This window comes from Varanus komodoensis, unplaced genomic scaffold (genome assembly GCF_004798865.1).
Source record: "Varanus komodoensis strain SLA01 unplaced genomic scaffold, ASM479886v1 scaffold8, whole genome shotgun sequence".
NCBI lineage: Eukaryota > Metazoa > Chordata > Lepidosauria > Squamata > Varanidae > Varanus > Varanus komodoensis.
Genome location: NW_025336481.1, coordinates 27288690 through 27313383, shown reverse-complemented (window position 1 = coordinate 27313383; position 24694 = coordinate 27288690). Strand labels below are relative to the sequence as shown.

The window sequence follows — 24694 nt, the reverse complement described above, 5'->3', positions numbered from 1 at the left end:
TGCTTCCTGACTGTTGTTGATCCCAGCCCTTGTGACTGAATCAAGTTCTTATTTAACATGTAGTTCAATGCTATGCACAACTATTCAGGGCAGAAAGTCTCATTGTGCTCAGTAGGGCTTAATCCTAGGTAAATGTGCATAAAATCACGCTAATCTTCAGTGTCCTGAATTACTTAGTTCTGCACAATTCCATTTCCTCAAAGTGCAGTGATTACAGTACTAGGGCTGCCTTTGGTTGCGTGCACACCATGTCTAGCCACATGAGGAAGTGACTATTCTGGCTGAATCAAACTAAGTAGGAGAAAACACTTCAAGGCTGCAAGAATAGACAAATAGTCATATTTTTTTCATTTTATTATGTCACACTTTAATTGCAGCTAGACAATTGATTTTAGCCAAACAAGAGCTACGTATATTTCCAAGATTTCTTTCTTATGGTTGAGCTGAGAAACATGTTGAATAGAAATTGACCATATCATTTCCTCTGAATGGTAGACAAATTCAATCAATCATTTTACAAGTTTGCACCCAAGGTTGTGATCAATTGTATACATATGAAGTTGAAATCTATGTAACAGAGTATGAGTGCCGTAAGTTTAGTATCAGATTCATTCATGCATTATAAATATAACACAAAGTCTTTTGTTAACTCATGGGCAAAATCTTAGTTTTCTTCATTAATCTGAACAACCAAGCTGCTGCGACAAACTGAAGAACCTAATATGGTGGTAAAAATGGGAGAACGTAGCAGTAATGTTAAAATATGTGTAACAACATTGCCACAATTCCTTCTGATAAAGATATCATCTTATCCTTCTGGTAAAGAAGATAAAAGGGTCTGCTGCTCCCCAAAATGCTAATGAGTGATCCACTCTGTATCTTAATATCTCAATGCTGATCTGATTCCCTTTGAACAGCAAGCAACTCCTCTCTGACTACCATGAGTCCTGCCTCAGGCTCACCAGAGGCAGTGACTAGCATCTTCTAAGCTCACTGGGATACCACTGTGTTATGTAAAAAGAAAATCTGTTTGGACCAATAAAACCACCTAATTCAGGGTGCTGAAGCTCTTTCAGTGTAACTCCTGGATTTTATTTTAGAGAAGCTCTATGATCCTGCATTTCCAAAGTGGTTGGTGTGGAAGGGAAAATGAGGCAGTACCAGATGGCCAGCAAGATTTGTTTTAAAGCTATTACTACTGGTAGCTAAGTCTTAGGAGAGGCATTTCAACCTCGTAGAATGGAGTAAATTGCACAAAGCTGGGAAACCACCCAATGACTAGTAGTTGAGGGAAAGGGGTGGTGCCAAATGAAGGGGTGTGGTCATCTGGTACCACAGGGGGCTGAATCAGGACCACAAGAGGATTGAATCTGGCTCGCAGGCACTCCCTGCCCACATTGCTCCAGGAAACAAAACACTTAAGGGTTCTTTACAACCAGTTGGTTTTCCATCCTACATAAACATATTTGTACCATGCAGCTTCATCCAGTTCTAATTTCCTGTAATGTGTACCCACTTGTGCGTTTATCTCATGTATGCAATGCAGTTTTGTAGAGACATCTGTGCATGTGTATGTGTGTAAACAGCAAGCATCTAGTGTAAAGACAAAGTGTGAAGAAGCTTTTGCTTGGTGTTTTACTAAACACTGTTGCTATAATGTTCAAAGAGAACAGCATGCTTACTTCCACCAACAGCAGTCCAGCATTAATTGAAATTAACAGCCAAGTATTTGCTTCGTACCACATCCTGGTATCTTCCTCACAACCCTGAGAAAACAAGCCCATATTATATGACAGTGATTTTTATTCCTGGATTAGCATGGCAGATAAGCACTTTCACGTGGGGCTGAAAATTAATGTAGGGGTGGAAGAAGTCTCCAAAGGAAATTGCCAAGAATCGTAAAAGGTCACTGTTTCCTCATATATACATAAATTGATAATTTATAGTGATTTTAGCATGTAGCATATGAGTAGCTCAATTGGCTAGAATTAGGTAATAATGTACTGTTCTTGAATATGGATATTATAAGGAAGAGTACCGATCCTGGCACCATCTGGATGTTTAATACTACAGCTTCTATAAACCCTTGACAGTTTTCAGGGATTATAAGGGTTCTCTGAAGGGACGCTAAGTCCATTCCATCTGCACTTCGAAGACTGTCAAGCTTTGCCCGGCAATTTCGTTCTGTTCTCCACTTATTGATGGAAACAGGTTTTTTGTTCCTCTTGTGGTACTGCACATTAGCACTGATATGTAGTTGTGTGAATCTAGTTCACTTTAGATTAGCTCTAATATAAATTTGCAGAAAACTGCGCCCACCCCCACAAAAGTGAAAAACTGATCTGCAATGATGCAGAATCTGCATTACCCAGAAAAAGCTAGTGTGCTACACAAAACACAAGTTGGATTCATACTCCTTTGAATCCTCTTGAGATTTCTCTGAAATACCTAGTTGTATATCACACACACCAGCTTTATGTCAAAATCCAGAGGGCACCAATTTCCTGATTCCTGCCTTCAGATATGGAGGAACAGCTGTACCAGAGACAGTACAAGAAGGTTTCATGCAGCCCACAGCATATATTGCCCATGAGGGAGATGCTTGATGTAAGAGATACATAGTCTAACTTCCCAAATCATTTTCCTGCTTAAAAGTAATCACAAGAGACAGGGACTGGATTGGATTGCATATGTAGCACTGGAAGAGGTCTAACCCTTTTGCCCAGTTTCTCTGAAAAAAGAAAACAGATTCTGACATTGATTGAAAATCCAGCTAATTGTATTTTCAATGTGGGGTATGGGTGGAAGAAGACTTACCTTAATGTATGTTGCATTTTCCACTACATCACAAAACCATTTATTTGTTGTAGACGTTGTACAAGAACATGGTACTTGATCTGCATGCTCTTTGTGCTTATTCCCTTTCCAGTCTGTAAAATTATTTTGCCCACAACAGTGCAGCTGAGAAGGGTAAAAGAAAGTTCACATCTTTATGATGGGTATCAAGATGGTCATGTCAACAAGCACTATAAATTAGGGTTGTATAAATAACAATGAGAAGCCTTCAACTTGTTGTTAAGAAATGACAGCTTGAAGAGAAGACAGAAGCAGCACTACAGGATTTAGTTCCCAGGTAAGGCATTTTTTATGTTACTGTGTAAATGTGTATACTATTGTGAATGCATTGGTGCATTCATGGAATTTAAAACAGGGTTCTAGACAATGACATCTTCCATTTAACAGGCTTCTGGTTTTCCCCTCTGCTTTTTTCATCCTTTATCAGGAAAATTTTCATTGTTATTATCTTCATTATCATCACCTGTTAGGGTACAATCTAATCAGGATGTCTGTAATCCTTCCAATCCTCAGAATGAAACATAATCCATTCTGCCTTTCATTCTATGCAAGGCAGAATGAAAATCAAGGCAAATGTCACCTCCAGGCACCTCCTGCCCTACACTGCAGTTAGGTGGCCAATTTTCATTTTCTTGCTGTGCTGCCTCAGAGCAGAGGGAAGGAGTCCCAAGTGCTATTAGGATACATTTAACCTTGATAACTCTGATCATCTCCTCTCTCCACCCCCTGGAACTCCTGCAAAAGTGCTTCTCTAAGGTCACTCTTAGAACCCCATATTCTCAACTACCTGCCAGAGAGGAAGAGGGTTCCCCAGCTACCAGATCAAAGAGACCTTCTAATCTTGTAGGTTGAGATTCAAGCGATCCTGTGGCCATCTAAATATTGTCTACTGGTCATAGGATTTCTCTGCTAAGGAGAAAAAGAAGAAATAGCTTCACAATACCTCTTGACTAGCAGTACTAGGAGTTTTTCATATGAAAGCACCCTTAGTGTTTTTCTAATCTACTTATTTTCAAATGTATGCATAGAACTTATTGGAAGCAAGCAGATCCATAAAAAGACATAGCATAATGCCAATACAGCTTTAGATTACCAAAGAACAAGTACATCTCATTAATACCTCCAATTTTTTTCCAGTAGCAGCTATTTTTAAGCTTTCTGCCACTTTGTTTATCTAGTTACAGAACTGCTATAATGGTGTTTCCGCCTTTTCAAATGAGTGGAAGCTTCACTAAGATGTCCAGCTCAGGAACTTCCATGAATATGCCACACATTAAACAACAGATGCTATATGCATTTTTGAAGTAGCACTTTTGGACTGGGGCTTCTACCACTATGGCTTACCGTACGCTGAAGGTTATTCAGAATATCCCATTGATGTTTCTTTCCAGGTAGATTTTTATCCCCATAGCTAGATATCAGTTCACCTAGCCGAACTGTCCACAAGTTAAAAATCTGTTCACAAAGAGTTTCAGTAAGTCAGTTGACAAGTTTTCATTTTTATCATTTGCAAAAACATTGCAGCCATCTTTTAGGATCTAATGCCACTCACAAAGTTTCCCGGATTTCCAAGAGCAGCCCATTGGGTTGTACTTTATTTTTCCTCCAAAAGGTTGAAGAGTGCATGCAGCAGTCCCAGTACAACCCCTCGAACTCCTTTTGTTCTAAATGGGAAGTACTGTGAATACTGGAGGAAGGAGGAAACAATCAACCACTTCACCTGGGACAGGATTGTCAAATTATGGTGTAGTGGAGTCAGGGCTCACAGGGGTGCAGCCCTAGCACTTTAAAGTTAGCTGGAAAGCTGGACTCACTTTCTAATCCACCTCCCATAGACTTCCCTATTCCCTTTGAAATTACCTACAATCCTTACAGTAGTTGGGGTGTGGGGGATTAATTTTCTCAGGAACAGTGGATCATTCCCCATTGTAATGCAAAGTATTTGGGGGACCTTTAAGCTTGAATGAGAAATTAAGACATGATGGAGATGAAGACTGCTGAAACTGGTTCATTGATATGGATCACCCAACAGGCTAGGTTTTAGGACTCTCTTTGGGGATGTGTCTCTAGACACTTTCACAATGAGTGCCTGCATTTCCAAATTTACCACTGCATGCTAAACCACAGGTTCCAAACTTCTTTATGCCTGAGACTGAATACAAGTTCTTTGAAGAAGAATTTGAAGAAGCTCTTGGGGGCTACATTCCATGCCTAGGTGGGGGCTGCAGGCAGGAGTGACACAGCTAAAACTGCAAAAATTACCAATATATTTTAGCTTGAAGCTCTTATTGCCTCTGGAATAAGGATTATTGCTAAGAATTAAGAATGGCATTTAAACCTTTTAGAAAAGGAAATTTTACTGGAAGCCAGATGTGCTCAATCTCTCTGAAATAAATTCAGCATATGCTCCAGGACCCAAGATTCTATTTAAGTAGGTAATGTGAGTTTTTAAAAAATAAATCATTTGGAATTTTGTATATGTGTATGATTCTTGCCTTCCCCATCCCTTCCCTTTTTATATCTAGAGATTTGACTGTGCTATTTTATAAGGGGGCTTTCAGTGTTCAGTGCCTCACATTAAAGACCACATGATTACAGATTTACCACATATTTTAAGATTTTTAGAAAGATTTGTTTCTGTTTATGGGTTTTGGAAAGGAACGTCCAAAGCTCCACTGCACTCCGCTTGGCTCTTCTTCTCTACTCAGTCTGAGCTGAAAGGAGGGTCTCTTCATTCAGAAACTCATCAAAGAGCTGGACAGATTAAGGCATGCCAGGAGTTTCATCCTAACTGGTGGCAGCATAGGAGAGATCCTTTTCCTGGGTAACCCAGTAAAAAAGATGTCCACCAGTTCCCCACTCCTGGCTTTGTAATGCATTTATGCCTGGTCTTGTAAAAGGACCAATTACACCTTCAGTTCTCAAGGAGGATAAAGACAAATGGAAAAGCAACAGCCTTTTCATAGTTGTCATGGATGATCTGGAGTCCTCTTCTTACATTTATAAGAGCTTCGGCCCCACCTCATTTTTTCCCCGCACCTTGATTTTTTTCTATCTGCCTATGTATGTTAGCCACTAGTCTGCTTCACCCAAGAGCACACTTTAAATGGCACCATCTGACCTCCTTCCTGTCAGCAAACAGCTGCAGCTGTGGGAATGACCAAAAAAGAAGAAAGCAAGAAATAGGAAGAGAAATAAAAGTGGCTCACTCTCCAAAGTAGCCTTCAGGCACTGGAAACACAGTCAGCCCAGTGCATGTGACTTACATGTTGAAATGCTTGAACTATTAAAATGCCTCCTTAAAGTAGAAACAGATGACACTGGCTTTTCACAACACACAATGTGTGCACTCCTTAAATGTGTATAATCCTCAAGAATTGGGTTTAGTTATAGATGCATAAAGACACAGCTATCCTCATATCTCAGTCCTTTATTAGCATGCACAACTTATGGACACAACCTAACCAAATGTTTTGATTCATTCACTTCCCACACTAGCATCCCAATCCAGAATGTGGGTGGGGGAATGGGCAAATGCTGGAAGACCAGCAAACAATCAGCAGCTGGGAAAAGGGCTATACAGGGACGGCCAGAGTGGGGCACACAGTAGGCCTGTGGTCTTGGATTTGGCCTATGGTCTGAATTCAAGAAGAACAATTGCCCTTTACAGGCTTCCTGACCATTAGACCACCCCTTTAGGGTGTTTGTGATGTGTTGGACAATCAAGACAGACTGAGATCCTGATGATGTTCCTCACAGCCCACTCCCCTACTATCTTCCTGCGTGAACTCACAAAAGTAATCTCAAAGTCACAGAGTTATTTAAGACTTCACAACAACCATGGAGCCATTCCAACATGCTATCAGGCCAGGACATAGAGAAACACACATTCTCAACTTTTTTTTCTTTTAACTAGACAGGGGGAATAACCCCCACCACCCTTACTGAGGGACTGTGGGTTAATTTCCTTGTCATGGTCAGATCAGTCCTGCTGATGTTCAGACTTTTGGCAGACATCGCTCTACAAGAGTGAAGAACATATTAGAATGGTCCATCACTCCAGGTTTCTAGGCTTTTTCCACCTGGTATGGCTGACATCATTGCCAAAGCCCTGGTTGCTGTGTGGAATGAAGAGATGGCTTGGGAGGTTGATACCATCATTCCCAAGCACCTTCTTCTGTTGGGCCAAACTCATGTGACCCTTGATATACTGAATGGATGGAAATGGAGCAGCTGGGAGACAACTAGAACACAAGGGGAAGCAGACCCATGAGGTCAATCCTACAGAAGCATTGATTTTGATGAAGAAGCACTTTTTCTCCACACCATTGATTGATTGATTGCTTAGGATATTTCTAGGCCATCCATCACTTTTGTCCCTGGAGGGTTTATTCTCAGTGACATTTTACCTAAGTGATCTAGGGCATCCTGCAATGTAACCCAGAGGGAAACATTATAGTATGACAGCAAAATACTTGATAACAAAAACCTTTGCATCCACCATGATTGCTGCAGATCAACTCCTGAGGTGTCCAGAATGACTTTCAGGTGAAGACTTTGGGCATGGTGTTTGTCCAAGTGCATTTGATTATCTGTATACATGACTTAGGACTGCAGGTGGCGCAGTGGTTTAAACCGCTGTGCTGCTGGGCTGGTTGATCAAAAGGTTGCTGGTTCGAATCTGCACAATGGGGTGACCTCCTGTACTCTGTTGCAGCTCCTGCCAACCTTGCAGTTTGAAAGCATGCAAATGCAAGTAGATAAAAAGCTACCACTTCGGTGGGCAGGTAACAGAGTTCCGTGCACTTCGGTGTTTAGTCATGCTGGCCACATGACCACGGAGACTGTCTGCGGACAAATGCTGGCTCCCTTGGCTAGGAAATGGAGATGAGCACCGCTCCCTAGAGTCAGACATGACTGGACTTAATGTCAAGGGGAAACCTTTACCTTTTACCTTTTTATACATGACTCATGCCATTCTTGGCCTATGACAACTAGCGCTTGATAAGCAGTCACATAGTCCTGAAGGAAACTAATACTATGACCATTTCTGAAGATACCTATCTTAGATCCTATAGCCAGCAGAAAAGGACTGAACAGTAGAAATACTGTGCCGGTGTTTGTTTTAACTCACCATTCATTTCTGGTTCCAAGTCAACGTGCTGGATTAACTAAGCTCCTCTCCCCAGTATTTCTGTCAGGATCTTAAGGTTTTCAGAAGCCCTCATTTGAGCCCTCTCACAAAATGAGGAATAATAGGTGGCTATTGCAAAAAGATAAAGAATACATACCCAGAAGCTAAGCTTTAGCTTGCTCCCCTCCCCTCCCTTCCCCTCCTCCTTTTTTTGGGGTGTTTGTGCTATTGGGCAACATTATACATGTACACATGTGTATTCCTATACTAAGCTTTCAGATAAACAAGCATTCTTGAGACATGTGTTGAATCACATGGATTCTGACTACAAATCTGCATCACATGGATTCTGACTACAAAACCTGGTTACCTGAAGGAGCGCTTGCATCCATATATGCCCAGCCGCCCCTTGAGATCGGCGGGGGAGGCCCTTCTCCGGGAACCCTCCGTGAAAGAAATTAGGAGGGTGGGTACTCGGAGGAGGGCTTTCTCTGCGGTGGCGCCTAAGTTATGGAACGCGCTCCCCAGAGAGGTCCGCCTGGCGCCGTTGTTATTTGTTTTTCGGCACCAGGCAAAGACCTTTTTATTCAAGCGGCATTTTAACTGTTAACATTATTGGTTTTATTTGGCCAGGGCGGCTTATTTTATACTGTATTGTTGTATTTTAATTTAATATTTATATTTTTAATTTATATTATAATTATTTTAACTTGATGATGTGAGCCGCCCCGAGGCTTCGGCGAATGGGGCAGCATAAAAATGTTTTAATAAATAAATAAAATAAATCAGCATCTTCAAGCTCCAGCAAGCTCCAGCAATACAACAATGGGCACTGTGAACTTTCTCATACTATACCTTTTAATAAAAATATACATACCATATCCTTCCCTGTATATAGCAGCACAAGTATTGCAGCTTGAATAATGAGGACAAGGATAAGAAGACCAATGTAAAGGTAAAGTAAAGGTAAAGGTTTCCCCTTGATGTTAAGTCCCATCGTGCCTGACTCTAGGGGGCGGTGCTCATCTCTGTTTCCTAGCCGAGGAGTCAGCGTTTGCCTGCAGATAATATCCGTGGTCATGTGGCCAGCATGACTAAACACCAAAGTGCACGGAACGCTATTACCTTTCCACTGAAGTTTTACTTTTTTATCTACTTGTATTTGCATGCTTTCAAACTGCAAGTTGGCAGGAACTGGGACAGAGCAACGGGAACTCACCCCGTTGTGCAGCTTCGAACTGGTGGCTTTTGATCAACCAACCCAGCAGCACAGTGGTTTAAACCACTGCACCACCTGCATCCCCTACTTTGTCATACTATACTTTTTAATAAAAAATATACATACCATATCCTTCCCTGCATTTAGCAGCATAAGCATTGCAGCTTGAATAATGAGGACAAGGATAAGAAGACCCATGTACTGAAATATAAAAATATAACCATATATGACTGCAAAGCTGAACAAAGTGCAAAAGCATGATCAACAGGCTCCAAAATTATTTAGAAATATCTTTCAGTTATGGAAAATTCTGGTAGTTTCAAAAATGTAGGAGGGTGCAGAAGCACTTTCAGCACAGAGACTGAATTCATTTCAGAGATGATTCCAGCAGTTGGTGCTGGGCAGAGTCAAAGATAAAGCAATGATGCTAAATTACTAAAAGTATTGGTATATTTTACTGATACTTTCAGTAATCAAAACTCTTACTGTCAGTAACTAAGCCATAGGGCATTCAACCTTTTAAAATGGGGTGAAAATCACACAAAAGCCAGGAAAACAACAAATGAGAAGGAGGTATGATCTCCTGGGCAACCCTGAAAGACTAGATTGGAATCCTGGAGGGCCAGATCTGTACCCTTGCATTATAAGAATTAGAATCATTATACGTAGATCAAGTAATGTCCAATAAACAGCTTTTGGTTTTATGTTGAATGTGAAAATGCAAGTAAAAATTGAACTCTCTAGAATTTGCCTTCAAATTCAAATGATGAGTTATCCTTTCATACAATAGTACAAAGAGATGCATAATTTTCTACCCTCAGCATCTATATTTTTAAGCTTGGAGATGTCTATAATAAAATTACCACAGCTTTGCCTTAAGGAAAAGATACTGTAACAGTTCCTTCTCAATAACTAAACCAATTTAGGAATACCAGAAAATGGTAAAAGTTTTCATATATTTCCCAGAACTTTTCACGTGAATATGAAAAGTGAAAATTATAATAACTTTATTTGCTTACAAATAAACTTTTAATGAACAATGTTCTTCCACAGTATTAACCTGGTACAGAAATGTACAGATTTCATTCCCCCCCACCCCTCAGTGTTTCATGGATTATCAGGCATCTTTTGTTCTATCATCTGGCCATTAACAGGATCAGTTCTACTTTTTTGAGATGTATGGGAATTCATTCCACTTGCAGAGATATGCACTAGCTCAAGTGTGTATTAGTGCAAAGCCATCCATTAAAAAAAGTTTTCAAGAGCGGGAATCCACATAACCCAGAAAAAGGTGGTGTGCTGTGAAATTTGCAGGTCAGACAAATGGCAAATATAATTTCATTTGAATCCAATGCGGATTTCTACGACACCCTGTGTGTGTGTGTGTGTGTGTGTGTTCCTTTCCTTGAAGAGATTTTGTACATCAGAGTGCTAAATGCATTCTAAAAAGAAGCAGCAATCTTTTCTTCAAGAGGCAGCTATACATAGAGCCTTTGTTTTCTAACCAAGCTAGTAAAAGCTGAGCTGATGTTTACTCCTTTTAAATAATTTCCTTTATATCCACATAGCTGCTTGTATCATTCTCAGACATCTTGTCATCAGGATGCCTTTATTGCTTTTTGTAGAGCCTGAGTCATGACAAAATAGAATGAAATAAGAACTTATCCCCATAGTCCTTTGCTAGACCATCGGTTGATAATGCAACCATTAAATCATTTGTCACTCAGGAAACACTTCTGCTTCAGGGAAATTACACTTGTCAAATAGTCATACTGCAATGCTGAGTAGAAAATATATTAAGCTAATTAAGCCATGTGACTTAGCATGCTATCCTGAAAAAAAACCTGTTTGTATTTCTGTTTATTATCATCCCACAAAATAGATTCCAACAACATGATATGCTGAGTGTGACCAGAGTGTAGGTTTTTGCTAAAGTCTTGTGTACCACTGAAATCTGGATTGTTGTCTGCAGCTATCCAAGATAGTAAACTAAGCTGAATGACCCACAGTTAACAAGCCATGAGTTCTCTTCATGGATTGTTCAGGGTTAAGAAACCAAGGCTTTTTAGTGCAGCTGGGTTCAGACAATAGAGTAACCCATGGATCAATAACAACTACTACTCAACCCTTGAACCCAGAATCAGACTGTCTGAACCCAGCCAGTGACTATACCCCATTAAATAATTGATGACAAGCTGTAGAGCTTGCTTTTGCAAATCCAGGCAGCAGGGATTGTTCAAGGGTTTGGCAAACTTTCTAGTTAGACATGTGATTCTTGCTGGCTGGGTTTGTGTGACATGACAAGCTGTGGCACGTTGGGCACCCACGGGCAACATGCAGTAATGGTCCAATGGGCACCCAGTAGAATGTGACAGCTCCTGTAGGTGAATTAAGGGTGCTGTGCCAGACCCTGCTCCCCCACCCCGCAATTTTCAGATTTCAAGATTCTTCCATACTCCTGGGTTTCCATATACCATTTTTAAGCTTAGGAGGAAGCTGAAGGAGTTCTTCCATTTTTTAAAAAAAATACCCCATGCACTTGCAGCTGCACATGAATTTCAGAGAAAGGTTCAAGAACTTGAACTCCCATGTGGCTGTGGAACATCTCTCCTCCTCCCTCTCCCCTTCCCTCTCTCTCTCTGGCCTTCAGGAAGGATTTCCAAGCTCCAGAAGCTGCTTTGCTGAGTCCTGAGCTGGTGCAAGCAAGAACAAACAAGACTTCCAGAGTTTTAGAAAAACTCACTGCTTGCAGGAGGATAGAGCTTTTTCAGGGAACCTTGCAGCCCAATAGGCGTTTCTGAATGTCTCCCTGAAGAAATCCTTTCTGAAAAGAGTTCTGTCTTGATGCAAGCAAGATCAGAGTTTTTCTAAAGCTTCATTTGTTCTTGCTTGAAGCAGATCACTGCAGAACGCCTGATTCGTGGATCACTGCTTTGGCAACTGCCCTTTGCATCTATGACTCTTTGGCTGCATCTCATTCTGGGAAAATGTTTGTTTCATGTCTCTTATACGACAATGTCCCTTTGCCCAATTCCAGTAATTGCTGACAGTTGCATAAAGCCAATACTGTTTTTAAACCTACGTGTTGGCAGTTACACAGATACATTTTATACTGGAGCAGCATCAATATTCTCTAAGGTACACTCTTACATTATTTACCTGTTTCATGGAAGTTAAGCAAGGAAGAGAATGCATTCTCTGCACCTTTTGACAGCTGAAAAAACTAATATTACACAATTTTAGGTAAACACTAACCTCTCATAATACAATGCACTGAGGGCCTTACAGGCCTTTCAATATATCAGCAGGTGGCATACAGATACCAATTTCAAATGGATAGAATTTGGATATTTGGTCTACTTGCTGACTCCTATGTATAAATGCTATAAAGTTGTGTATATTTCTTACAGAGGCATGCACATGTATTTAAAAACCAGGAAAAAGAGAAAGAGGGTTTAACAATTCCAGATGTTCATGTACACCATTTTAAGGACCCCTTCACTGCTGCCATTGGAGGTGCTCTGGACACCATGGACCCTCTGGGCCCTGCAGTAAGCACCTCTGCTTTAATGTTCACTGTAAGCAGCACCTCTGGGCTAAGGATGTTCATAAGTTTTACTTACCATGACTACTAAAGACATGATTTCATGAAGGCTTCCTAAGTATCCCAAGATACCAATCAAAATAATGAAGGATCCAATCACAAGCAACACTTGAAAAATTGGAGTGACCGAGGAATCTCCTCCTGAAGATACTAATACAAAAACACTGATATTTTGAATGCATAAATTACAGAGTTGGTTCTGTGATTCTATGAAACAAGGACATTTGCTTAGTGCAGACTGATTTGCTCAAGAGATCTAATGTCTTATGTTTATACTATTTATTCTAGAGATGGCTATCCCAGAGCTGCTATCCCTGAGAAAATTAGTTTTAATTTCTATAAATTTAAAACCAATTTTCTTCTTTCTATTTAGTTCCCAGTCTTTGAATTTGTGCTAATTTCCCTACCATTTATTTCCTAGCTTTTAAATTTGTGCAATATATTGTATATATTCTCATCTTCCAAGCTTCTTTCACTAAAGAATTTATTTTACCTCCATACTCTTCCATGCACACACACTGCTGAAAATGGAAAAATCAAAATATTCAGCACAGCACTAAAATGAAGTCATAGTGAGCTGTCATATTGTACAAACCAGGCCTTGAGACTAGTCCGTTTCAGTTCCCATCTATGAGAACATGAAATATTATATTCCACAGAAGTGGAAAAGGTTTAATTATGGCTTGGTCTAGAGCAAGTGTAGTCAGATGAAAGACCTACATCTTCCCTTAGTGCAGTATTTTAAATGTTGACTGGGACTGCATTAGATATCTAGGGTTCCTCATCTGAACCTACAGAAATGCCAGCCACGTTCCAGATGAATGCACTATTGAGCTAACTTCAAGGAGAAAACCAGTTTCTTTTGGACAAAGAATGACCTTTGTCATTCACTACTAGATACTATTAAGTTAAAATGCCCTTTGCCCTCCAAACTGGAAGCTGGCTGTCAGGAGTGGGTGAAGCACAGAAACTTAGCCTAGTGATGAATTTGAATGGCATTGGGATGTTTGCAATGAAACTAAGCATTCATTTATTTTCATATTTCAGGAGGATAGAGCTTACTTTCATATTTTGGTTTATTTTCATATTCCTTAGTGCAAGCAATCCACTTTCTTTCCCCCCTTCCCCCCCCCCCTTTTAAAGTTTTGTGATGGGCTTTATAAAAGGTCAGCAAGACTTCAACTCCTGTGTTTGAGTAACAGACTTTGTAGGGCTATACTGCCATCTTGTGGAAAGCCAACATGTTAATAGTTAAATAAGGCATATTTGCAAGTTAGAGAGAATGAAAAAGAGATGGTGCAAAAGGTACTCACACAACAGAGAGAAAAACTTGTTACTATCAGTTGTAATCCAGACACCAAAAATCACAAGCATAACACCTAAGATCTAAAAGTAATAAAAACAAGTGTTTGTATTTGAACGATGCTATAGAATGTATAATTCAGTGTTTACTAGTTTGTCTTGCATGATACAGTAGTTTCTTACCAAGAAAAATCCATTGAAAATGTTTAAGAAATATTTTAGCAAGAAGAGTTTGTCCTTTTTTTTCATGTTCCTTTTTATTTAAATGAAACCTGGAAATAATAGTTTCACGTTAGATAAAGATGTGTATTAATGCAGGCACATGCTACAAAATTAAGGGGTATGCATATATACTCAGGATCAGCAGCAGTCTCTTTTAAAATAGCTGATTTCAGCAAAACATCACATTTTTCTTTCACTGGCAAAAAAAAAAAAAAGACATACAGATTGGAGCAGTATTCATTTAGTCCTCTGAAGTCTGCTTTTCTTTTTGGATTGTTGAGATTTACACTACACCATTGATTCAAAGTGCTCTGTCAGCAAAAGAGCTGTTTAATTTCACAGAATTCTTGGTGGCAAGAGATCTCTGCAGACTCATAACAGGCATAGTAGCCTTACACATGATTTCAAAAGAATTATCTCTCACCTTTAAGGACACAAATGCAGGATATTGTTCTCCACAGATACTCCACTTGTAATCTTCCTATTAATTGTGTTGATGAGGTCTTACTTCCTTGTTACTGATGTAACTATGTACACAGCTATAGAAATTTATTTTGCTGTTAGTGCCAACCTCTGTTTCTCTTCCTCTCTTCAGGGATTAAAAATAAACTAAGAATGAATGGTGTTAAGAAATTTACTTAGGGTGCAATCTGATGGTTGCTAGATGAGGTCTGGAAAACCATAACAGTACTCAGAGTCCCAGCCCCAACCTTGGAAAAGTGCTGTGAATTCCTCTGCCCTTGCTTCTGGCATGGTTCTGTCAACACCAGCTGAGGGACGGGGAAATCTTCTGGTGGATAGAAGAGAGGCCATGAAGCTCTGCATTGGCTAGGGAATGCTTGGAGTTCTAGGGCTTTTTTTATTTCTAAATTGGCATTGGTTCATGGCTCAAATGTATGATCCTGTGTACAACTCCCTGCAAAGAACTGTGGACACTGAAAGAACTGTAGAATTCATAAAGGCTAGGCCCTTTTGAACACAGAGCAGAGTACACTTGCTTAACATTGCACTTCACTTCTGTTAACATATCTTCCATTCCAGCTGCTGCCATGGGCTTTCCATCACATCCAGCAATCGGCTCATTCAAAGACTCTTCTCTGCTTCTGCTTCATTTTAACAATTTCCTGTGGACTAAGTGGACTGATTAAACATGCATAGAACCTCACTGTTGATTCCTAAGGTGCTGTAAGACTTTTGGGGTGCACTTCTCTATTTTGCAAGTTTGAGAGGTGTAGGACTTCTTTCTGTCTAACATTCATTGATTTGTGCTGTGATTGGTATTGCTTGACAGCTTAAGAGATAATGTGAGGTGCAACCCTATGTATATTTACATAGAAGTAAATCCTATACAGTGCAGATTATATCTATCTAAGGTATTGCATCCATGGTTTTTCTGTTAAGTCCCGGTCATTTCAATGGGTCTACTCCAAATAGGGCTAATAGCTACCCACTGAATTTAGTGGGACTTATTTTAATTTGATGAACATAGGACTGTGCTGTTATGTTCTTTTAGGGCGCAAACCTATAAAAGTCTAAAGAGCAAAGATTAGAATTTTCAGCACGTTTCAGTATTCTTTTCCTATCTAAACTTGCATAGGATGTTAATAGGCTTTTTGGACGCAATCCTATGCACTTTTGAGTAATGCTTAGGGTGGTGCGACATTTTTCTGTGTTAAAATGCATGAGATTACGTTCTTTTTCTTGTCTTTCTTTCTTTCTTTCAACTGTCTGCCTCTATGTTTAGCTTGTTATGAATTTGTCAAAAACGGGAATATTTCTTACTATACACGACAGAAAACAAACGCGTTTTAATTTTGAGAAACAAGAGATGAAGGGAAACAGATCCTTTTCTTTGGGCACAGTTCCGAATTCTGCTTTGCCCAGGAAATAGACGTGAAATTGTTTGGTCCATCTCGGATTCCGTAGCAAAGGTTTTTCTTCGTTCCCCATTCGTTGTTGCCTTGGTTACGCTTCCTGAAACATTGAGAGTCGCTGCACGGAAGTCTTGGGCTCTGAAGCACGTTGAGGCTTCGCGGTGAAGGGAAGCAGGACAGGTTCAAGCGCTTGTCGATACCGAGGGAAGGAACGGTGTTGAACTCCACTGAAGTGTGCGGCGTTTTGCATAGCAGGCATGGAGCTGGCGTCCGGTTCTTCTACGGTGATAGGTAGAACTACAATTCCCAGTGTGCATTGGGACGCGGCTACTAATATGCTAAGGGCGTTTTGGCCCAAATGCATCCAGGGACATGTAGTCTTCGTGTCCTACATAAGAACAGGGCAGTCACGGTTAATTGTAAACGAGATGTTGCCTTTTAGAAACTGATACAAATCTTTGCTTTCCCCTTTCTTGAAGTTTGCTGACAACGACTGAATTGCGAATAATACGAGCGCTTCCCTTCGATCCCTTTTTTCACCTACGCACTCTCCTTCAGATCTGGGTAGCGTAAGAAGTGAGTCTAATTGTAATCAGAATTAGTTGGCAGGGGCTCGTTTTAGTGTTTTTTTTTAAAGCAATCAGTACTTTATTTTGTATTTCTTTGCAAAATGTCATTTACAGTATTAGTGTTGTAGAAATAATAATAGTGGTTACTAATTGTAAATGCTAAACATGAAAACAGTTTTTCAGGAGACACTGAAGTTGCTTTTATCTGTAACTGGCCTCCCTGTTTGTGTGTGTGTGTGTGGGAGGGGGTGTTATATACACGTATCTTTTCCTGATGTCTGTGCTATGATCTTGCAAAATGAAATTTGGCCACAGATATGCATTAAGTGCCATTGTATAATTGGTTAATGAACAGTGAGGGGATGTTCTTGCCTGCAGCTGGACAGCTCCTTTCCCTAGCCTTGAATTCATGGATGGATATCAATGGCCATTAGTCCTGATGGGTATATGCTGCCTCCACTATCAGAGGTCTGTTGGGGAACCTGGGAAGGAGGATGTTTTTGTACTGATGACCTGTATGTGGATTTCCATGGGTTTCTGGTTGGTCACTGTGAATGCTGGTCTAGGTGGACCCTTGGTCTGATCCAGTGTGGTTTTTCTAACAGTCTTAATGTTCACCAGCCTGCCTCTTCCTCCATGCCATTGCCACCACTACATAGTATCTCCATTGTCTGAGGCATCACATGACTTTAATTTGGTGTGGTCTTCTTAATTAATGACATAAGTAAGAGAGAGATACAGAGTCTAGAAATGCATGCCTCCTTTTCCTTTTCCATGTTACAATGAAAGGGATGGAGGTCAAGTGTGATGATGCAGGAATTGAAGATGAAATAGAACTTGAACTGAGCAAAATCAGCTTTTCTTCCTCAGAAGCAGATGATTCTGATACTGAATTATCAATAAAAGCCTCAAGTGACAGCGAACTAGTAAGTATGACATCTGTCTAGGGAAAACAGTATTATATTTTTGTGTGACAAACCTAATATAAAGAGTTATAAAGATGGTTACCTTTACTAGGCTGCATGATAGTGAAAGTAGATATGCACAGGACAATGTACATAATATGAAGTTGAGGAGGAGTACTTGGTTGATCCTTGTTTCTCTTAGTAACTTTGACAAGAAAAATCCCCAAGAAAACCTTTTTAGAATGTTAAAATCATCTCCATGAAATGGTAAAATGTTTGAAATCAGCTCCATGGAAGCATAATCTAATGTTCTGTTTGAGAGCAGCATCTGATAATTGGATGGATATTAATTTTGGGCATGCTTGATATTCTTTGTCAATGGTTGTCTACTGGAACAGTCCTGTCTATATTAATTCTCCTGAAGAATGCAATCCTGTGCAAAACTATCCAGGAGTAAATTCCATTGCATTCAAAGACTGCCTGCTTCCATGTGTACAAGTCTGCAACTTAAAATTAGAGGAATGATACCTTCCTCTGAGTCCCACTGCTTACGGATATCCTTGAGTGGAGATTGGGAAACAGTATTTTCTATAATGGTATTCTTGTTGTAGAATGCACTTTTATTGTCTCTACTCCTGGAATCTACCTTTATGACTTTTTTGGTAGTAGGGAAAGCTATTTATGTTAGTAAGGGTTTCCACTCAGTATCTTAAGGTGTTTTATTGTTTTTGGAAAAGAGGGTATAATTTTAAAAAAATATCTGGGGTGAGCAACCCTTTTCATATGGAGGGCCATACTAGTAGCTAAGAATTTCTTTGCGGTCTATATTGGTGGGAGAAGAACGGGACTGGATAGGATCATTGTGGGAAGAGCCACATATTAGATCTTTCCCCCTCTATTTCAGACCTAAACACGCATTCCTTCCACCCAAAGACCTAGACAAAAATTCTTTGCATCAAGACTTAGACACATGTTTACACCTTACATATATTTTTTCTCCCTTCATCACACACACACTTCCCACTCCTCTATCTTAGCATATAGGGATTTAAAACTCTCCTTCCTATACGCTGAGATCACAGCATACCTTGTTGACACTGCCTAGCTGGGGTCAGCAGTGGAGGAACATAGCATGCAGGAATGACTGTATCTGCACAGTTTTTCTCATTTAAATTGTGTTCCTAAGCTGTTTTTTGTTTCCATTGGTATGCTATGGCATATTCCCTGTGGGCCATGCTTCCCAGTGCAATTGCACTTCCTCAGCTCAGCCAGGTAGCCGAGTATGGGCTTCATGGAGCACAAACTAGATTGAAAGAAGGAATTTTGCAGCCTATGGACCATGGATTGTCCATGTGTGAATATTTTAGTAAATATGCAAATATCAGGGTCGTATATCTGTACAGGTCATTATAGGAGTCCGAAACATAAGCCTTCTGCTTGAAGATTTTTTTAATTAAAAGTAAACTTTAAAAAATGAGAGTGCTGCATTGTATCTTTCATCAGCCTGCCTGGTATCAATTCCCATTTGGCTTCTCTAGTTCCTGAACTGTTTCTGTCCTACTGTTCCATTCTAGCTGGTAATGATAGACATCAAGTATGTAATAGCATCTGGGATTGTTACCTCAATTTTACCTTTTTTCCTTTGTCCTTACTACTTCCTTTTGTACCATGGCCCTTATATTATAAGCCATTATTTTCAGCTGCCATTTGCTTTGAGAATATTGGCAGAAAACCAGAATATCAGTATAGTAATAAAAATAAAAAATATTTTTATTTTTAGTAAAAAGAATGTCTCATATTGTCCAACACTTCAAACAGCATTTATGTAATCAAAGTGCAAAAAAATAAAATGTGACTCTTACTATTGAGACTGCAGCACTTGCCTTCTATTAGTTCTAGCTTATACCTGTAACTTAGGTGAAGTTAAATGTGAAAATAAGGCTCACAATTGAGAATATAGAAGTAAAATTAAATTGCATATCTAGATTTCAGATGAACTGCCAGAATCAGTCATCCATTATTTAAATTTTGTGAGAAGTAGAAGTCAAAATGCAGAAAGACTTATCTTGCAAGATTTGGAAAATGATGAAAAGTCAAGTAAGTGGTGATTTAATAAGATACCCTTTAATATGTGTTTGCCAAATGCAATCCCTAATCTCTTTTCAGATAGTACTAATCTCAAATAGCATTCACTCAATTATAGCAATATATGTTTGTGTGAGGTTTCTATTACCTTTTGCATTGCACTTCCTTTCCATCAGAATATTTTAAACTTGTTTGTAAAGCAGCATGTTATATGACAAGGGTTATAGATGGTGATCTCCGTGCAACTTCTGGTAAATTGTCTAATGCCCATAGGCTACAATGTGCCTTTCCTTTTTTCACTATCTTGCCTAAGTGAAAGGAGCGCTGGTGAGTATTTCAGGAGAATAATTTTCACTCTACTGGTCTTGGAAGAATGTTGGGAAGATCATAACTGGTTTTTGAATGGACATATTAATTGTGTTTAGTTGATCCTTTGTATTTGGGGGCTGAGCGGGGGGCTGGGCTGGCCGGGGGCTTTGGTGGTTGGCATTGGTTTCGTTTGTGGGCTAGCAGTGGTTTAAGTAGGATGTTTTTAGTAATTTTAATTGTCGTTTTTAGGTTGCTTTTAATTGGTGCATCTCGTGCTTTACTATGATGTTGCCTGGGGAGCGCATGGGCACCGCCATCTGGGTGGTGATGGGCAATGGACGTTATGGCATTGGGGGTCTAACTCCGCTTCCATTTCCTCCTCACATTGCTGTCCGGCGGAGCTCTTTTGGGTGGTACAAGGGCTGATACATCCAGGCCCAAAGAAAGATCATATACCACCCTCAAAGGCCCACTGTGATGACTTTGCCAGGCATTTCAGGGAGAAATAGGTCAGATTCGTCACGAGCTTGACTCTACTATTGAACCAGATTCTACTGGGGAGATGCCAACAACGCCGTCGAGTCCACAATTAATGGATGAATTTCAGTTGTTGCGGCCTCATGATGTGGACAAGTATGCCCTACCACCTGCTTACTAGACCCATGCCCATCCTGGCTACTTAAGAAAGCCAAGGACGGGATTGGCACCTGGATCCTGGAGGTGGCCAATGCCTCTTTAAGAGATGGTCAGGTACCTTCCTCTTTAAAAGAGGTGGTAGTCCGACCAGTCCTAAAGAAGGCATCCCTGGATCCAGAGGTGGCCGCCAATTATAGACCGGTGGCCAACATCCCGTTCCTGGGCAAGGTGCTAGAGTGGGTGGTGGTGGGACAACTCCAAGCATTCTTGGATGAAACTGATTATCTGGACCCATTTCAGTCTGGCTTCAGACCCAGGTACAGCACTGAATCTGCCTTGGTCGCCCTGTACGATGACCTGTGCAGGGAGAGAGACAGTTCTCCTGGACCTCTCAGCGGCTTTCGATACCATCAACCATGGTATCCTTCTGAATAGGTTAGTGGGATTGGGAGTTGGAGGCACCACGTGGCAGTGGTTCCGCTCCTATCTCAACGGCCGATTTCAGAAGGTGGTGTTGGGGGACTATGGCTCTGCGCCATGGCAGTTATGCCATGGAGTTCCACAGGGGTCCATTTTGTCCCCCTTGCTATTCAACATCTACATGAAACCTCTGGGAGAGGTCATCAGGAGGTGTGGGCTGTGGAATCATCAGTACACTGATGATACCCAGCTCTACCTCTCATTTTCCACCAATCCAGGTGAGGCAGTGACTGTGCTGAACTGGTGCCTGGCCGAGGTAATGGGCTGGATGAGGGCCAATAAACTGAAGCTCAATCCAGACAAGACGGAGGTCCTGTTGATGGGTGGTTCGGGCCTCGGGATGGGGGACTTGGGCCTTGTCCTAAATGGGGTTGCACTCCCTCTGAGTGACAGGGTTCACAGCTTAGGAGTGCTCCTCCACCCTGAGCTGTCTTTAGAAGCTCAGGTGACGGCGGTGGCGAGGAGCGCTTTCCTTCAGCTTTGGCTGATCCATCAGCTGTGTCCCTTCCTGGAGAACGACTACCTGGTGACAGTGACACACACGTTGGTAACTTCCGGATTAGATTTCTGCAATGCGCTCTGCGTGGGGCTACCCTTGAAGATGGTCCGGATACTTCAATTGGTGCAGAATAGAGCTGCCAGGCTGCTGATGGGGACTGGGCATTGTTCTCATATAACCCCAGTTCTCTGTCAGCTCCACTGGCTCCCAATTGAAGTCCGGGCCCAATTCAAGGTGTTGGTTATGACCTATAAAGCCCTCAACGGCTTGGGTCCTGGGTATTTAAAGGAACGCTTGCATCCATATATGCCCTCCCACCCTTTGAGATCAGCAACAGATGCCCTTCTCTGGCAACTCTCTTTGAATGATATTAGGAGGGTGAGTACCCAGAGGAGGGCCTTCTCTGTGGTGGTGCCCCACCTATGGAATGCGCTCCCCAGAGAGGTCCGCCTGGCGCCATCATTATTTGTTTCTCGACACCAGGCTAAGACCTTTTTATTTAAAACTTATTTTAAGTGTTAATTTATTGGCTATTTGTAGGATTTTAAAATTTTTAAGCCGAGATGCACCGGGTTTTAATATTTTTATTGTATAACTTTGTTTTTGTTGTAAGCTGCCCCGAGGCTTTGTTGCGATGGGGGCAGCATAAAAATGTTGTAAATAAATAAATAAATATTTCCTTCTGCAGTATTTTGTAGGTATCTGAAGGTGTTGACTAGTGTGCTGCTTTGCTATGTATTTTGGAGAAGGCTGAAGAAGCCATTAAATATTGGGAAAGTAGAGGGGAATGGTGACTGCAGGTGGACTGGCTGTTGCACAAGAAGGAGAAAGAACATGGTGGTGTTCTTCTTCCCAACTAGTTCATCGGCCAACCAAGGGCCTGGCCATCCCCTGGATTCAAAGATTGTACTTTTGATGCTAGAGCAGTCAAAAATAGAAACACAACATTGAGGAAACTGACCTAGCATGTAATTACAGACTCTTGGCTAGAAGAAGTGTTTGAAGTCAGTTTATTCCAGCAATGTTCACTGTATTTCTTTGTACAGCCCATCCAGGGATAGAGGCTAAATATTTTGTATGCTGTGAGAATTTCACTAGACAATTTGTAGAGAAAATTGCTCTCTCCACTCCAGCTTAGATTCTATGATTGTAGCCTTTCCTAACATCTGTTTGTTCAGTTGTGTTGGAAAGTTTTCCATTTGTACAGACTAAGAATGTGCACACGATTCTTGGTAGTGTGAGATCAACCCTTTATGTGTTTGCTCTTTTGCTCTTTGATCTCCCTGGCTCATTAAAGCAGCCAGCTGAGCCCTGATGTGATGTTGCAGAGTGATAGAAACCCCTGTTTGGGAAAAGATCTTTTGCAATTTATACTTAACATATCAAAAGTATTCATTTGTGATTTATAAATTGATACTTTTAACTATAGCTTTTTGTTTTATTTCAAAATAAAACAATGTTTCAAATATACAGCAACATGATCCAGAAACTGAGCCCACTTATAAATTCATGCTAGTCATCTGAATATTCCCCAGTACCTTATTGCACTGAAATTCGTGCTTTGAAGTTTTGAACACTATCTTTTTTCTGGTGTGTTAGTGTAATTTTTCTTTTTCATTTGTAGGTGATATCTACAGTGTTGTTCCTAACAATGCTTCACAATGTTTGGCTCAGTTGGCTTCTGAATATAATGAAGATCCAGAAGAATTAAAGAAGAGGGTATACACACACACACACACACACACTTTAAAAACCTCCATATATGTGATTTGGCTACAGCACAAGGTAGTTTGGTCAGCACTGGAAAGAGCAGCTGTTCTTTCATCATGGCTTTGCTGGGCACCATGTAGTAGATAGCTAGTTAGTCAGGTACCTGAACTAAGGTGCAATGCCTGAGGCAGTAGCACCAAAACTGGAACCAGCTGTCACCACTGAGACTAAGCTTTCTCTCTTGTTCCCAAGCACTCTTGGTTCCTTTGGAAAAACTGACCAAGAATCCCACTGAGCTTTATTGTGTTGAGCTAGGCTTGGGTTTTGCTCATGCATGCAACCTGGCAGTTAAAGCAGTGTTTTCTGAACTTGCCCCCACTTTCAGCCCCAAAACACCCAATCTAGAGTTTGATGAAAGGTGGATAAAGGATTTATTGGGAATTCTAGTACAAACTACAGGATAGGAAAAACTTTGGTTGGCCTTTAAGCACACAAAATAAGCAGTCAAAGTTTCAGCAAATAAGTCAAAAAAGATAAGACGGTTCAGCTCACACAGTCCTCTGCGAACTGTCTACCTGGATCCTTGAAGATCCACAAGTTTTCCTTGTGCCTGTTATCAGGTCTTTCCTGTGACACAGGAACTGAGGCAAAACAATACCTGGTTGCCTGTACCAGGGAAACCTTGGAGTAATCTGCCCTTTCCCTGCCCTTGTCCTCCTTGGCACCTGTTGGAAGTCAAAGACACCCAACTTCCTTTTCAAGTGGAATATGTCTCCTCCTGTCCCTCCCTCCTTGCCTGGGTGGAGATTCAAGAATTTGTCGGGGTTTTGCCTTCTGACTATCTAGCAAGGACTGACTGCCTAGGAGACATCTCATTATTTAGGCACTTGTACAGTTTATTATTCAAGAAGTTTGCTAAGTGGAGTCCCATGCATGTAGAAGTGCCCCCCACCCTGCAACAAAATGCTGTACTGTGTGCATGTTATTTTTCTCCCTATTCAGCTGCTGTGATTGCACAGAAAGACTTATTAGAAAATTAACACTGTCACTGACCAATAGCCTAAGAGAGGGAATGGGAAACTGAATCCAGTGTCCCTCTCCACCCAACAACTGATCAGTAAAACTGCTACTTTTCTAAAAAGACTCTTGCATACTGGGTGATGTATAGCTGTTCCAGAGATTCTCTTCCACAGCAAATAACATTTACTCATTGGCCTTATTTTTGGTTATGTAAGCCCTGCCCATAAGCCATTGCATGCATGGATCAAAGCTTCTGTGCTCACGTTCTAT

General features: G+C 40.8%; 1 protein-coding gene across 1 annotated transcript in view; it reads left to right on the top strand.

Moving 5' to 3' along the window:
- The first annotated feature begins 16410 nt into the window (after positions 1-16410).
- The window catches only part of LRRIQ1 (leucine rich repeats and IQ motif containing 1), a 114490-nt gene continuing 106206 nt past the window's right edge, over positions 16411-24694 (top strand). The window contains exons 1-5 of the mRNA XM_044455321.1: positions 16411-16502; positions 16691-16787; positions 17570-17706; positions 19671-19782; positions 23319-23425. Coding sequence (XP_044311256.1) covers positions 17572-17706; positions 19671-19782; positions 23319-23425 — 354 coding nt within the window. The 5' untranslated portion in view covers positions 16411-16502; positions 16691-16787; positions 17570-17571. The remainder of the gene's footprint in view (positions 16503-16690; positions 16788-17569; positions 17707-19670; positions 19783-23318; positions 23426-24694) is intronic.